The sequence below is a fragment of the Anomaloglossus baeobatrachus genome, chromosome 3 (assembly GCF_048569485.1).
Source record: "Anomaloglossus baeobatrachus isolate aAnoBae1 chromosome 3, aAnoBae1.hap1, whole genome shotgun sequence".
Lineage (NCBI taxonomy): Eukaryota > Metazoa > Chordata > Amphibia > Anura > Aromobatidae > Anomaloglossus > Anomaloglossus baeobatrachus.
Window position 1 is genome coordinate 99,627,044 of NC_134355.1, and position 17,339 is coordinate 99,644,382.

General features: G+C 44.7%; 1 protein-coding gene across 1 annotated transcript in view; it reads right to left on the reverse strand.

Annotated features, from left to right (window-relative positions):
• SPTBN1 (spectrin beta, non-erythrocytic 1) overlaps positions 1-17,339 on the reverse strand; it is a 298,238-nt gene that overhangs the window by 222,533 nt on the left and 58,366 nt on the right. Inside the window, exon 2 of the mRNA XM_075339341.1 lies at positions 7,547-7,731. Coding sequence (XP_075195456.1) covers positions 7,547-7,688 — 142 coding nt within the window. The 5' untranslated portion in view covers positions 7,689-7,731. The remainder of the gene's footprint in view (positions 1-7,546; positions 7,732-17,339) is intronic.

The window sequence follows — 17,339 nt, forward strand, 5'->3', positions numbered from 1 at the left end:
TGGGAAATGAAATTTCCTTGCGTAAATTACGCATGCTCTCAAAGATTACCGCACCCGCGGTAAAAAACCGCGGGAAACAGCACCCGAAAACCGCATGCGGTTTGCCGCGGTTTTACCGCGGTATTGTTCGCGGTATTGCCGCGGTTTTGCCGCGTGCAAGTTGGGATGTGCTTTATTGCATTCAATGCAATAAAGCACATTGAAGAAAAAAAAAAAAACAAAAACACATTTAATTCTGATAGTAGACAGAAGAATAGATAGAGGGATAGATAGATAGATAGATAGATAGATGGATAGATAGATGACAGATCGCTGCATTTCCCACGGTCGGCAGTGAGTTCACATTACCGGCCGTGGGAAATGACCTGTAATTACCTCTGCTGTCTGCTGCTTTCATTCAGCGCTGTGACAGTCGCGGCTGGATGGAAGCAGCGCAGGACCTGTGGATTACGCCGGAGCGGTGGATTACGCCGGAGCTTTGGTGCGGGAGGGGTTAATAAAATGGTGAACGAGGCTTGTTGGTTTTATTTAAAATAAAGGATTTTTCGGTGTCTGTTTTTTTCACTTTACTTACGGGTTGATCATGTCAGCTGTTACATAGACGCTGCCATGATCAAGCCTGGAGTTAATGGCGGTGATCCACCACCATTAACCCCTTGTATTACCTTGCTGCCACTGCTACACGGCGGCAAGAAGAGCCGAGGACACGCCGGTACTGCCGCCATATTGCATGCGACAGTCCCGGGGCAGCTGCGGCTGATATTCTCGGCTGCCGGAGGGGGAGTGAGGCGGGGGACATTAACCCTGCCCCTCTCCCTCCCCAGCCTGAGAATACCGGGCCGCCGCTGTGTGCTTACCTCGGCTGAAAGGTAAATATGCAGCGGAGCCCACGTTCTTTGTTTTCTATATTTCCGTTTTCTTTCTATGTGTTTTCTATGTGTCTATGTCTGTGATCTGTGTGTGTTCTATGTGTCTGTGTTCTATGTCTGTGATGTTTGTGTGTGTGATTTGTGTCTGTTTACTCTCTGCACGGCTTCCTCTTCCTGTAATGACATCACTTCCCTGCAAAACCACAGACAAGTGATGCACATTACCGGAGGTAAACCGCGAAATACCGCAGGGAATAACGCATGAAAACGCAGTGAACCGCACAGAATTTGCTGCCTGCGTTATTCCCTGCGGGATTTCATGATTAACATTGAGTCAATGGAGTGAAATCCCGCAGCGATGTGCGGAAAAGAAGTGACATGCACTTGTTTTTGCTGCGGGATTCCCGCAGCAAAACATGCAGCTGTCAAATTCCGCCCAGTGCGCACAGGATTTTTTTTCTCCATAGGATTTGCTGGTGATTCACTGCAGAGATGTTATGAACATTTTCTGCAGCGAAACATGCAGCAAATCCGCGGAAAATCCGCGGCAAAATCCGGTAAGTGCGCACAGGGCCTAAAAAGGAACCAGCACTGAGATTTAGGCTATCAAATCACCAAACCCAGCGGCAGGACACCAGGACAGGCTCCCTATAGCCATCGATGGTTAAATGCAGTGGTGTTTCAGAGAAAACATTGTAAAAACAAGCTGGGAATGCAGAGCAGCGACCTGGAGGGTGACACAGAGCACCTTCCACCCCACAGAACCTGCCGATAATGGTAATTATGCCAGAAACGGCAAAGGTCTAAATAACAATTAACGAGCAGAGCTAAGACATTAATCTAAATGCCAGACCTCAAGAATGGACAGTCTCACATAAAACCAGAGAAGAGGCGAATCAACGCCTCAATCCCCACAAGTGACAGCAGCTAATGGAGAGGAGACATGAATGACATCATGCCGTAATAATGGTAAAGATCAGACTGAAAAGAAATACTCCCCCACACCCGCAATTAGATATAATTGCAGCTGCAAGAGCCTTTATAAACTGTCGGCACATGGGAACCTAAATGCAACTTTCTAGATTGCTATATAATAGGCACACGGATGTCTGGCAACATTTCTGACACGGTATCAGATAGGACTGACACTGTGAAGACGTAGGCTCGTGGGGGGAGAGTAAAGGTCTAGTCACACTAAGCAACTTACCAGCGATCCCAACAACGATAGGGATCGCTGGTAAGTTGCTAGGAGGTTGCTGGTGAGCTGTCACACTGCGACGCTCCAGCGATCCCACCAGCAACCTGACCTGGCAGGGATCGCTGGAGCGTGGCTACACGAGTTGCTGGTGAGCTCACCAGCAACCAGTGACCAGCCCCCAGTCTCCTAGTTACAGCACACATCAGGTTAATTAACCCGATGTGTGCTGCAGCTAAATGTGCACAGAGCAGGAGCCGGCACTGACAGTGAGAGCGAGAGCGGCGGAGGCTGGTATCAAAGGTAAATATCGGGTAACCAAGGACAGGGCTTCTTGGTTACCCGATGTTTACATTGGTTACCAGCCTCCGCAGAAGCTGGCTCCCTGCTCACTGCACATTAGTTGTTGCTGTCTCGCTGTCACACACAGCGATCTGTGCTTCACAGCTGGACAGCAACAACTAAAAAATGGCCCAGGACATTCAGCAACAACCAACGACCTCACAGCAGGGGCCAGGTTGTTGCTGGATGTCACACACAGCAACATCGCTAGCAACGTCACAAAAGTTGTTCGTTACCAGCGATGTTGCTAGCGATGTTGCTTAGTGTGACGGGGCCTTTACTCAGACCGAGACTAGCTCAAGCTGTGCCAGTTGGTGTGTAGCACGTGCCATATTGCTCTTCCTAGGCTCCCCCTTAGTGAGGAATATCATTTATGCCAAGTGATGAAGCCAAGGCTGCACCTGGCGCTGCTCGCTTCCACATTCTGAGCAGATCTATTGAAGAGCGTGCCCGAATTACCGAGACCTGCAACTAGTCATAATATCAGTTTGGCCAATACCTATGGGCAACAGTGGAATCGTTTCTCAGTAACGGTGGCACAAATTTTTTAAAAAACGTACAAGGAACCTGGGCGCGATGCCAGATGAGTGTCATATGATGGCATCAGATGGTTATCATTCGTTGTTTATTACAGTTGGTTCCATCAATAACGAGCACGGGGGTCCACAATCTGCTGTTTGAATGCAGCAGCGGATGGACGTGCACAATCACTGGAAATGACGGAAAGAGCTGAATACTTTGTCCGTCCCATAGACTTTGAATAGCGTGTCAGGGGACATGATCAGATGGATTCTGGTGGCCCATTGTCATGATCATGGGGGAGTCAGTGGTAGGATCCCATGCAATCCTCTGCTAATAGATTGATAAATTGGGAATGTGAGAACCCCTTTGCTTGAGAAAATTAGTTTGCTTTGCTAACATCTAGACATAAATCTGATTTATAACCTGAGCAAATCTTAAAACATTTCTTAGAACCAGCCGACCACGCAGATACATTTGTCATGCACTGGATGTTATGGAGATAAGTCAAGGTACAAAAATCAGATTGCATTAACAGCGTCACATGAAGATTTTCAACAGGTCACGGACTCCTACAAGATCAGCACATTCATATGAAAGTACAATTGTGCTCTGTACTAAGGACAAATGAAAAATAATGGTAAGATAGGGGGAGGATTTATGAACTGGAAGGCGTACTTTAAAGAGGATATCCGGTCATGACGTACTGATCACCTATCCACAGGACCAGTCATCAATATCAGATCAGTGGCGGTCCGACACCCCCACAAGTCAGCTGTCCTCAGCTCTGGTGGCGGCCGGATGTAAATCTATTAAATGTCACTGTCCAAATTACAGCTGAGTTGGAGCTTAGTTTTCCGGTTTTCACTGCAAATGGTCACAACGTCTCCATCAGCCAAAGAAATCAAAGTCATTCCCCTCAAATCCCCTATAGAAAACACTTAGTATATGATTAAAATTGGGACAATACACACACAACACAATCAAAAAAAGGTGTATAAACACCAGCAAAAAACAAAAGAACACAAAGAATCCAGGACAAAAATAGAGAGGCTAAGGGGTGTCCTACCTAACAGAGGGTATGATATTAATGGGTGCTCCCATTACTATTCGGCTTGCCCTTAACCTGTCCCTGCAGGTACAGGATAGTCTAGAACGGTTATGCAAAACCAAACAGACAACGTAACAAAAAGTGGGCTAAAATTGTTAATATAAAAAGGTATCTGGGACAGAGATAAGGAGGCTAAGGGGTGCCCTAGAAAACCCTAGGGTATTGCACCCTACCTAGCAACGGAGGATATGAGACCGTACGTTTTTGGGCGCCCCTGTTGCATGTCTGCTTGCCCTTTTCTCTGTCCCTGCCGTTGTAGGACTCGGCTTTTGGGCACCGTTGTTCCATGTCTGGTTGCCCTTTTCTGTTTCTGCCGTTGTAGGACTCGGCTTTTGGGCACCCCTGTTCCATGTCTGGTTGCCCTTTTCTGTTTCTGCCGTTCTAGGACTCGGCTTTTGAGCACCCCTGTTCCATGTCTGGTTGCCCTTTTCTCTGACCCTGCTGTTGTAGGAGAACCTAAATCTATTAACAAAAAGCCCCAACAGATTGTGATGGGTGTGTATTTCACGATTTTAATCATATACTAATATTACTTGCACCAACCCATCAATGATTAGGAGGTGGCCTTTAGTTTACTAAAAATCTACGCAATACATCAAAAGACAAAGATATTATGTGCTAGCAAGATCTACATGTAGCCAAGAATCAATACACAACATGCACAGAACACCTGGGACCGGTATAATGTAAAAGAGCAATAAATCCCACAGCACAGACATTCTGCTTCAAGGTCAGAAATGCAGCAAGTTAGCATGGGATCTGGAGAATCATTTACAGATTGTGCCATTAGGGCGTGCGGCCGGAGGATGACATAACCTCATACTTCCTCACAGGAATTATACAGCGTGCGCCTTTCTTGTTTGCCTTGAGCCTCCCTTTACGTCTGTTATCAAGGTCTTGGCAGACGGAGAAGTTGACTACTTCATAACTGTCTCACAATTATTCCTAGACTGTCCGACTAATTAGGAGCTGGATGGAAAATCCCCACCTAACCAACACGAAGCCTTCTACATATATAGTGTTGTCCATGTCACCACATCAGGACAGATGACTCCCAAATCTTTTGTGGACAGTATTTATTCTGCCCACCCTGTAGCTAAATATGGAGCCACACTCCGTTACTTTGGGCACACTACATCCTATATGTTGTCTTTAGGGGTAAAATAGGTTCTATCATCCAAGTAGTCACAACAAATAACGATGAGGAGCCTTCAGAACTCAATGATTGTCCACATACCCTAGTAAAGTGAATGGATGTCCTAGTGGGTTGGGTATCGAGCTCTGGACCCCCCTCCCTTTGGTGAGCAGGAGAGAGGTGGTAGTAAGCATCGGCTCCTAAGGGGAGCTTGTTGGGACTGTTGGCTTCCCTATGTCCTCCAACCCAGCAGCATCCATAGCTGTAGGTCAAACTTTCCTCCCTTCCCAGCAGTGTATGATGTTCTTTACTGAAATATCAATGTTAAAAAAAAATATATTTATAAAGTGCGCTGTCCCTATGCTACTTAGGCCTTTGACTAGTTGATGAGGCATTCGTTCCCCAGACTAGTCGGCCCTGTTCATGTTATCACGCTCTTGTGGGTGTGTCATGATTTCCACGAGCTTGAGTCACTACCAACTAATCCAAATCTTGCACATATGTACGGCTTTGTTCACACACACTGAGCCTCTTCTGAAGCCGGGTGTACATGTCCTGGGCTCAGCGAGGTGCACTGCGCATGATCGGATGGACAGCTTCTGCACTTCGCACAGTGCACCCCTCTGAAGTTGGGATGGGTACACCCAGCTTCAGAAGAGGTTAAATGTGAGTGAACAAAACCGGGCGTATATATGAAATTTTCCAGGAGCTGGAGGGGACGGTGGCTCGTGGAAATCATGTTATGCTTACAGGGGTGTGATGACATGGAAAGAGGGCCGACTAGTCTAGGGAACTAACGCCCCATCGACTAGTCAAGGCCTAATTAGCATAGGACCAACGGAGTATACAAGTTGTTTTTTTAAACATTCATATTAGTGAATCACTATACAAAGCTGGTTAGGCAGGGAATTTGGGCATACAGGTATGACTGCTGCTGGGTTGAAGGGCATAGGGCACCCCGAAAGGCTCCTATTCAAATTAGGCTACTGTCAGATTAACCCACCATTATAATCAAGAAATACATTTACCCATCAGTGACTGATAAACGAGCAATGAGCAAAAGGTTACAGTTTCCCGCTATTAGTTGGGTTCTCTAGAGTCCGACCTACGAGGATCTGCTTATCACTGCGGCCGCTCTCTTATTAAAGGGGATGAACAGGATTAGCAAACAGATGCTCTTTTTTTCCCCAAAAACAGAACTACCTGTCCAGGGGATGGGTCTTATTATAATGCAGCTCTATTGAAGTGAATGACAAATCTGCAACACCATATCCATCCTGTGGACAGGTGTGGCTCCATTTTGGTAAGAATAGTGATTTTTTTTTTCTTATTCCGTAGAACTCCTTAAAATGTCAAATTCTTATTTCCAATAATCTTCCGGGCCCCTTTCATGTCTTGTAATGGCGGAAGCAGAATGTGCTGTGTTTCTGGCATTCTCATACCTTTTTACACATGGAACATTATATATATTTAGCTACATCGATATCTAGAGATTGGCACACTACTCCTTACGGCCTTGAAATCATCTATGAGAAAGTTCAAACCATTAAAAGCAGAGGGTAAAGAATCATGTATGTACAGCACCGCGGGCCTTCAGAAATGCAGGCAGTTAAATGAACACTTGGGAAGTTGCTGCCAGGCACTTAGAGGGTTAACTGCAGATGGCAGCCCTGACCCTGACAAACAACGCGGAGGCGAGTATAGGCTTTATCATCTTAGCTGGAGGAGCCATGTAGAATATGAATGAGCTGTCCTAGTAGTGGACAACCCCTTTTAGTCTTGTTGTGGACATGGTTATAGATTAGTATTCAGTATTATATGAAGATATTCAAAAATAGGACTCAAAATGGCGTTTGAACTATACTCTGATACGGGACTTTCCGGTCATAAGTGATTCATGCTGACTAAGCTTAATATAAAATGATGAAACACACACAAATATATATCTCAGAATAAGCTCTTTTTGCCATTTACCCAATAGGATGCGTGTTACTTATTCTTGGCTCCTAGCCAACTGATTTCTTTAAATGTATCTGAACTTCCGTAATTAAACCAGTCATATTTCCTACCCAGATCCATGGTCATCTCTGATCTGTGTGGACAAATCGCATGCATGCAACTGACAAATGACTCAGAATCTGGAATGCAGACAGGTTTAAGACGTGGATGCATCACTTGAATTGCATCACCCTAAATTATGCCCCCCTTAACAGTCTCACATACCCTTCCAAGGCTTGAGATCAGGGTCAGGAGACCAGCAGACTGTCCAGGTATCACTTCTTGGACATTGACTGTCAGATGTGTCAGATGTCCGAGTGTCCTTAGTCATATCAACATGTAAAACACTCTGACATTAATAAGTGTTCTGAACCTACCTGCTAATGCCTTGATACGGGATCTCTCGAAGAGCCTGGCGGAGCTGTTCTCATTGTCCCACTCGTCGTCCCAGCGATTGTTGACATCGCTGTACTGCTGTTGTATCTCAATGTTGTCAAAGTCTGTTGCGACAGCCGTCATTCTGGACCTCCCTAACCTATCATCAGCTACAGCTCACTCAGATCTGTAAGGCAAGCACAAGTGACAGGAGGTTACAAGATGGGACATAAGTGGATAATCTCAGACATCTGAAACATTTCGGTTCCACTACAGTTGACGACCAACGATAATGAAAAATACCCAATTATCCAAGCATGTGTAACACTGCTCCAAGAACAAGAGGGACAATGTGAATCTATGTTCATCCCAGAACTTCAAAGAAAAATTACATATAGCTACTAGTTAATGAATTAGACCCAAAAGTATGTCAGAAAATATTCTAAGACAATTACCACTTGTACCGTTCACAACAAGGACAGCATGTTCCCCTGTGCCATAGCTTATCCTATCTGCCGATGTATACAACCCTATAACAAAAAAAGTGATCTTGTGGACACAAATACCCCAGTCCTTCCCACTAGACCAAAAGTTACGAGATCTTCTCTCCTTTCTTTAAATTAGTTATACAAAGTTTGAATCCTATACCCGTAAGATCGGTGATAATGCCCTGATCACTGCAACTCCCACCAATCCCAAAAACAAGGCTCTACAAAAAAACCCTATCCATATGGCGTGGAGGTCGAGCATACGCACCTCCGCTTGGTTCATCCTCCATGGGACTGCTTGAGATTGCTGATCTTTGAGCTATGATATCCACAGAAGTCCCATAGAAAATAAACCCAAGAGAGGTATACATGCGGGACCTGCTGTGTATTCAGATGGGATCTTAAGGATAGGGGCCACGGTGAAATTTGGGGTCAGAAGAAGTTTTGCAACAAAACTGACAAAAAAAAAAAAAATAAAATATGGCACACATTGGTGCAGATTTTGCCATGGAAGAAATTTTGCAGTGTATTCGTCTTGTGTGAATGTAACCTAGAAGTGATTTCATAATGGACAATAATGTCCCATTTATGCCATAACATGTCAAAATGAGCCCGTTGCAAAAATTATTGGTTACGGTATATCACGTTCTTGCAGGCTAGGACTTGAGGCTAGTTGACCATAACATGCAATATCACTCAAGTGTTTCCATATAAAAAAAGAAAGTTGCAATCATCCACATAAAAATTGGAAGGGAAAAAAAAAAAAAAAAATCTGATATGATAATCTGGTTCCTTGTAATTTTTTTTCGAACATAGAAATACAGAAGTCACCTACAAAAAGAAACTGTTCCCTTCAAAAACATTACTTACGGATTACCCCTATATTGACATGTAAAATCGCATAGGAATCACATGTTGCTGTTCTGGAAGTGCAGCTACACAGAGAAAATGATTGTAGTTCCTCCCTGCAGCTGCTCACGTCCAGTCATCAGGACAGTGCAGGGGGCTGTGCCAGTTACACCATGACACGTTCCGGCGCCACAGAATGTGTGGGTAGAGCTGTCAGTCAAAGCAAAGGGGGAGGGGTGGGGACGGCAACAACGCTCTGCACCAAAACAGTCTTGCGATTGAAACTATCAGTTAAAGCTTCTATTTTTTTTTTTTTAGTTGCAGATGGTAAATGCTATGATTGGAAGATTTTCTTTGCCATCACCATAGAGAAATAACTATAAAACAATGAAAAAAAACTTGTGTCCTACCATTTTTATTGGGTAAAAGTGTTATGTATCAATGTCATGTGAGGGGTTGACTTCAAAGCTGATTAAAGGGAACTTGTCAGGTGCAATATGCACCCAAAACCACGAGCAGTCCTGGGTGCATATTGCTAATCCCTGCCTAACCGTCCCTGTATACACTAGCATAGATAAAGGGATCTTTAGAAAAAGTATTTCTAAAGATCCTTTATGATATGCTAATGAGCACAGGGACTAGTCACAAGGTTGTTAGTTCCTGCCCTCATTTTGCTCTCTTAGCTTGTTAGCACGCCCACAGGGGTGTGCTAACATGTTATGCAATGCCCACTGCCCAGAGTCCTCATCAGTGGTGACATGTGTACCTGTGTCTGCTGTCATCCCTTCAGACGCCGGGCAGTGCACATGATCAGAAATCTTCGGCACTTCCAGCCATGTGCACTAGACCTGTTTGAAGCACGGAAGTCTACACCCGGTTTTATAGTGCACATTACCCGTAGTGCCGGGGATTTCTGATCATGCGCACTGCCCGGCGTCTAAAGGGATGACTGCACACACAGGTCCACGCGTCACCACTTATGACGCTGGGCAGTGGGCATTAATAGCATGTTAGCACGACCCTGTGGGCATGTCAACATGACGCTTCCAGGGACGGTGGTAGCTGTTTATCGCTGCAGGATTCTTCTGTGCTGCTGCCGATTCTATCAAAGAAAGATGCCATGGATCTGCATGTCCAACTATCTTCTCTTTATGCCTCCTGATGAACCACAGTGTTTTATGTGGGGAAACGCATCGAGGTGGAGACTGTTTCCAACTGATCTGATGATTGGCAGTTCCCTTTAACATTACTGGGACTGGATATCGTACGCCCTGACCTTTTTGGACTCTTCTGGACTGCATGTCTAAGTGGCTCATGTCACAAATGTTCTGAAGAAGAATATATAAAGTCCTTAAGTTAAGTTGTTTTGTACGGTGTCTATCCATACTCCTTGTATGAACTTTTAGACAATCTGAATGTTTTTATTTGTCCGATATAACTATGTACACCCTGTCCTTGGCATTCAAGGCTAGAGGTGACCGATTGGTATATGTCTATGACAAATGAAATTTGAATTCTCACTAAAGGTGTGGTATTTTTTGAAAAAATTTATATTTAATAAAATAATAACACTTGGGAATATTCCGTCTGTTCATGTCAACATGCTAAGAAGGCAAAATGAGCGCAGGAACTAAAATCCTTGCGACTAGTCCCTGGCCTCATTAGCATATCATAAAGGGTCTTTAGAAATACTTTTTCTAAAGATTTCTTTATCTATGCTACTAGATACAGGGACGGTTAGGCAGGGATTAGCAATATGCACCCAGAACGGCTCGTGGTTCTGGGAGCATAGTGGACCTGACCAGTTCTCTTCAAACAGCTGAAAGATCACATTGCTATAATATGGCAGGCGGTTTCCAGCTCCGCTTTTTGGGCACATCAGTACCTTCTAACACGAGACTCCACACTCACTGGACATTTTGGGCCCTAAAGGTTTCTGGGAAAACCCATTAGTCTCTGTGCCAAGAAAGCAGCAATTGTAAGATCTTTTATTTGCACCCCTAACCCGCAGATTTACAGCTCACACAATGTCACGGCTTTTTTGTGAGTCTCAGGAAGCGGCTTTTCATGAGTGTCACACAACTCAAGAATATCTTTGGAAATGTAAGTGTGTGTTTACGGAGATGTCACTGCCCTCCATCCTCATCTAGTAATTCTCCTCCACATATAGACATTGAATAAAGACTACGAGAGACAATGCCGGGCACAGGACGTCCATTATATCCAACGCCAAGAGTCAACTTCCCCCGACATAGTATTGTCATGGTGAATCAAGTGCGCGTTACAGGGGGAAAAAAGAAATCCCCTTCCTTAAAGCCAATTATCCCAAACCGCTCAGCATTCCCACCCTCCACAATATAATGGGCTGACATCAGCTACTTCTGTGCGCTTTGGAGCAGACGCCATGTCCACGGATTTCAAAAATGTACAGGAAACAGATGCGATCTTGGCTTGTTTTTCTGCATTACATGTAGTAACACTTTCTTAAATTTGAGGTTTTTTCAGCCTTTGCTGTTTTTAACGGCATTACAACAGCCAGATGTGACCTTGTTTATAGTGAAATATAAAATACACGATTTTTGGTTGTCCGTGGACTTTTCGAATTTTTTCCGGTAAACTTCCCTGAAGAGAAGCCGGTTTGGCAATCAGATGTCATCCAATCCCCTCCCCCACCCGGGGCGAGACACAGTCCTTGCAGCCACCCAACCAAATAACCTCTAATCGTCAATTTGGGTTACAGAAAGGGGACGTAACTAGTGCAGCCCCCTTCTATATGATCTAATAGGTCAATGGACAGAGGCGAAATTAAGGCTTCATGCAGACAGGAAGCCCGGTGCTCTGTTGGTACTTTGGGAAACATTGTAAAAATGAGTTCTTGTGCCCTTAAAGGGAATCTGTCAGCAGGTTTTTGCTTCCTCCTGGGGGGCACGGTGGCTCAGTGGTTAGCACTGCAGTCTTGCAGCGCTGGGGTTCTGGGTTCAAATCCCACCAAAGACAACATCTGCAAGGAGTTTGTATGTTCTCCCCGTGTTTGCGTGGGTTTCCTCCGGGTTCTCCAGTTTCTTCCCACACAAGACATACAGATAGGGAATTTATATAGTGAGCCCCAATGGGGACAGTGTTCCTGATGTATGTAAAGCGCTGCGGAATATGTTAGCACTATATAAAAATAAAGATTTATTTTTATTTTTTCCTCATCTGAGAGCAGCAAATGAATGCAAAGAGATCCTGAATCCAATCATGTATCACTTAGATTTCTGGCTGCAGTCATTCTGACAACCATAACTGAGATTAAGCCATGTAGCAGAGCTGAGCGTCGTCCCTCCCACTCCAGGCTCTCGAAAATTGTATCTTGACAGTGAGGTGTCAGAGGAGGGGGCGTGCTGGACTGCTGTGCAGGTGACATCTAGTCCAGCAATGATAATCATTAGGTGATTAAAGGCTTTAGTTTAAGCAAACAGCAGCACAGAGCCTGATGAGAGGCAGGGTTTATTCTTAATTGTTTTTTTTAACCTCTACACCATTCTGTCCTAAGGTTACATAGCAAAAACCTGCTGACAGATTCCCTTTAATAGTTAAAGGGGTTATGTAAAACGGTCTTTGTCATGAGGTCTTACAGGAATGAAAGTGAAATAATTTGAGAGTATAGGTGACACATATCTACATCTGTATGCTATAAGAGAACAAACGTGAACAGGAACGTTTCATTGCTCCATTCTGGAATCTCAGAAGAAACAAAGTGGATATCCAGAGGTGGATTAGAAAAAAAAGCAACGTTTGCAGAATAATTGCAAAGTCAATATTTTAAGTATGCAAATAGCTTGATCTGATATGAAGATGACCAACTCCACTGTCACCTATAAGAGTAGCAACCCAAAAATCTTAAAATTCCCAGAGTTGTACACCGTGGCCTATAAGTCTCCTTACGCCAACTTCACACTCTCCACTGGGAGAAATGTTACCCGAGGGCTCTCACCAAGCCAAATCAGATCTGCTTTGCTCTGATGAGGAGCAAACACCCCAACACATGAGTGAGCAAATGTTATTTCAGGTTTGACCCTTTTATCCCAAGTCATGTGACAAGAATAGTTGAAGGGTCAATAGTGAATTTAAAGCTTGCAATACTTGGCACGATTAGAAATCTGCCATTGATTAGTGCCCCGGATATCTCCCCTTACTACACAATGCTGACCGACTGAACTGCAATCAATAATGGAAAGGAAATTATATTCTTCCATTCTGCACTGCAGCTGAAAACAATGCTGGAAACATTTACATACGATGTTTGGAGAGGATAACATCAGCAATATTTCCACTGAAGTCATTTTCAGCAGACCATGCAAAATACTGGACAGCGGCCATTATCGTCTACTCCACCCAGGATGAAAGAAGCAGTTATTGATCCGGGCTACAGTCAGGAACCAAGGAGAGCAAGAGACCGGCCCCATGAGAATTTGGGCGGGAGCTCACTCTAAAATTGATTAAATGGCTAGTAAAAGTAGCAAAAATACAAATTACTTTATATTGTGCAAAAAAGGTCTTGAACAGCAGCCGACAAAATATTGTGGTGAAATTCTAAAAAATCCTCAGAACAAAAGTCATCTCAAGAAACTTCCTAAGGAGCTTCATGGGTAAAGAGGAAACTGATCAGGGCCAGCAGGAAATAGTGCGGAGACCCCGGGTCCTGACAAAATAATGGGCCCCAAAAGCCTGACAGAAGAAACTGGCTTGGAGACAATTTTGGATGCCAGTTATAAAGCCACATGGACACCACAACCACTGAGCTTCTACTAGAGGCGACCAGGACAGTGTGAATGGCAAAACGTGTCCTGCAGTGAGGAATCACCCACTCCTCAGTCTAAGGCTACATGCGCACGCTGCTTTTTTTGCTGCTTTTTTGCTGCTTTTTTGGCTGCAGTTTTGTCAGCAGAACTTTCTGACATCTGACTTCCCAGCAAAGTCTATGAGAAGTCAGATTTGTCATGCGCACACTGCAGTTTATTTGTCAGCGTTTTTTTTGTCAAAAGTTTGTGACAAAAAAAATGCACCATGTTCATTCTTCCTGCGTTTTTGTCAACATTTGTCACCCATTGAAATCAATGAGGGCATCAAAAACGCAGGAAAAAATGCATGCTATCAAAAGTGGTGCATTTTACCTGCCTTTTACCTGCGTTTTTGCTAGCAAAAACGCAGGTGATTTGTCAGGAAGTGAGGTCAAGCAAGTGGTCCCGTCCCGTCCTTCATGTGTTCCCCGAAGTACCGCTGTCCCCAGGGGAGATGATGTGGAGGACGGGACTATCAGCAGCGGCAGCGAGAGGGGGATGGACATTGGCAGCTGAAAACATTGATTTTTCCCTCTCGCTGCTGCCGCCGCTCATAGTCCCGTCCTCCACGTGTTCCCCGAAGTACCGCTGTCCCCAGCGTGCACGCACAAGGGAGATGATGTGGAGGACGGGACTATCAGCAGCGGCGGCAGCGAGAGGGAACAATCAATGTTTTCAGCTGCCAACGTCCATCCCCCTCTCGCTGCCGCCGCCGCTGATAGTCCCGTCCTCCACGTGTTCCCCGACGTACCGCTGTCCCCAGCGTGTACGCACAGGGGAGATGATGGACCCCTCTCACCGCCGCCGCTGAAAGTCCCGGGCTCCACGCTCCTGCCGGCTCCACGCTCCTGCCGGCTCCACGCTCCTGCCGGCTCCACGCTCCTGCCGGCTCCACGCTCCTGCCGGCTCCACGCTGTAGCGCGATCAGCTGAGCTGTCACTGAGGTTACTCGCGGCCACCGCTGGATTCAGCGGTCGCCGCGGGTAACCTCAGTGACAGCTCAGGCTGATCGCGCGGCTGTCTCCATTAGCTGCATGGAGGTGACCGGAGCGGCGGTGTCTGCTGCTTCTCCGGTCACCTCCATGCAGCAGCGCTGGATGCGACGCTGGAGCATGCTGGATTACGCCGGACATGGAGGGTTTGTCGGGGTTAATAAATTGGTAATGAGGGAATGTGTTTGTGTTTTTTATTTCTAATAAATGATTTTGTGTGTGTTTATTTACTGTAATTTACAGATTAATCATGGAGGGTGTCTCATAGATGCCTGACATGATTAATCTAGGACTTATTGGCAGCTATGGGCTGCCAATAACTCCTTATTACCCCGATTTGCCAACGCACCAGGGCAAATCGGGAAGAGCCGGGTACAGCCCCAGAACAGCCGCATCTAATGGATGCGGCCATTCTGGGCGGCTGCTGACTGATATTGTTAGGCTGGGGGGCTCCCCATAACGTGGAGCTCCCCATCCTGAGAATACCAGCCTTCAGCCGTATGGCTTTATCTGGCTGGCATTAAAATTGGGGGGGGACTGCACGCCAGTTTTTTTTAATTATTTATTTATTTCTAATTTTTTTTTTTTTCAATTCAACAAGCTTTATGGGCTTGTTTGAACTGAAAAATACATGAAACAATTGTTGACAAAACTGCAGCCAAAAACGCACCAAAAAAGCACCAAAAAAGCACCTACATTTCTTGTGACATTTCCAGGCTCTCTCTGACAAGGTGCAGTTTTGGCTGCAGTTTTGGCTGCATTTTGTGAACACGAAAAAGAAGCAGCGTGCGCATGTAGCCTAAGGCTATGTTCACACAGGGTGCTTTCTATTTTCTTGCATGTTCTTTTTCATTGGTTTTATGAAAATTATTGCTAATAAAACACTGCTTTTAGGCTATGTGCACACGTGTGCGCTCTGCACCGCACACAAATGGTCCGCTTCAGAGCGCAGCTGAAAAGCTCCGTTCTGAAGCGCCTGGTGCCTGCAGAATTCGTGCGCTCTGCCTGCTGCCTCTCCCTCCCTATAGACCGCATGCAAAGCGCACGAAAGTAGTGACATGTCACTTATTAGAATGCACGTTCTAATACACCACGTGCGCACATCTCCTGCACAATCTTCATAGATTGTGCTGGGGAGGCAGGACGCATGCAGTTACTCTGCGGTGCAGAACGCAGCGTAACTGCATGCAATACGCACACGTGCGCAAATAGCCTAACAGCAAAGCCTATGAGATTCCAGAAACAATCTTACACACAAACTTTTTCCTGACGGAATTTGAAAACTGCTTTGTGTATAAAATATATAAATATATATATTATATACACATATACATACATTATATATACACACACACATATACACTATATCTATCTATCTACACACACTATATATATATATATATATATATATATATATATATATATATATATATCTATCTATATCTCTATCTATCTATATCTATATCTATATCTCTATCTATCTATCCATCCATCCATCCATCCATCCATCCATCCATCCATCCATCCATCCATCCATCCATCCATCCATCCATCCATCCATCCATCCATCCATCCATCCATCCATCCATCCATCCATCTATCTATACACACACACACACACACACACACACACACACACACACACACACACACACACACACACACACACACACACATATACATACACGTTTATTATATATATCTATCTATCTATACAGGGTGGTCCAATAGTAGGTGGACAGTATGTGTAATAGGGTTATCAAACAGCGTAAAGTGAAACTGACTCAGTTGCCGTTAGCAACCAATCAGATTCCACTTTTCATTCTTGAGACTTTTTGGAAACTCAAAAGTGGAATCTGATTGGTTGCTAACGGCAACTGAGTCAGTTTCACTTTACGCTGTTTGATAACCCTATTACACATACTGTCCACCTACTTTTGGACCACCCTGTATAATATACAGTACAGACCAAAAGTTTGGACACACCTTCATTCAAAGAGGTTTTTTATTTTCATGACTCTGAAAACTGTAGATTCACATTGAAGACATCAAAACTATGAATTAACACATGTGGAATGAAATACTTAACAAAAAAGTGTAAAACAACTGAAAATATGTCTTATATTCTAGGATCTTCAAAGTAGCCACCTTTTGCTTTGATTACTGCTTTGCACACTCTTGGTATTCTCTTGATGGGCTTCAAGAGGTAGTCACCGGAAATGGTCTTCACTTCACAGGTGTGCCCTGTCAGGTATATCTATATCTATCTATAATAGGCATTAGATTTTATGAATGTCGCCCACTTTTCTTATGGCACTGTAAGATGCCGACTTTTTATAAGTCTACAGCGTCTCAGACCCCCCAACCCTCACTCAGTGTGGAAATTTAACATAACCGATGAACCAGGGTTTGGCAGACGTAAAGAAAATGCTCCTTGCCCCAATGCATAATTGGAACTGAAATAAATGGTGGTTTCCTCCAAATAAGACCGCATGTGTTGCTGTTCCCGTCGTTGCTGCAGATCAAGGGTAGTAGTGTGATCACCTTCTGCTCAGCAGGTTATGGCATATCCCTGATCTTGAGGCTGAGGTCACATGTCCTGTAATCATGTTAGAATGGATCCTGCAGAGATCCGTTGGCAGA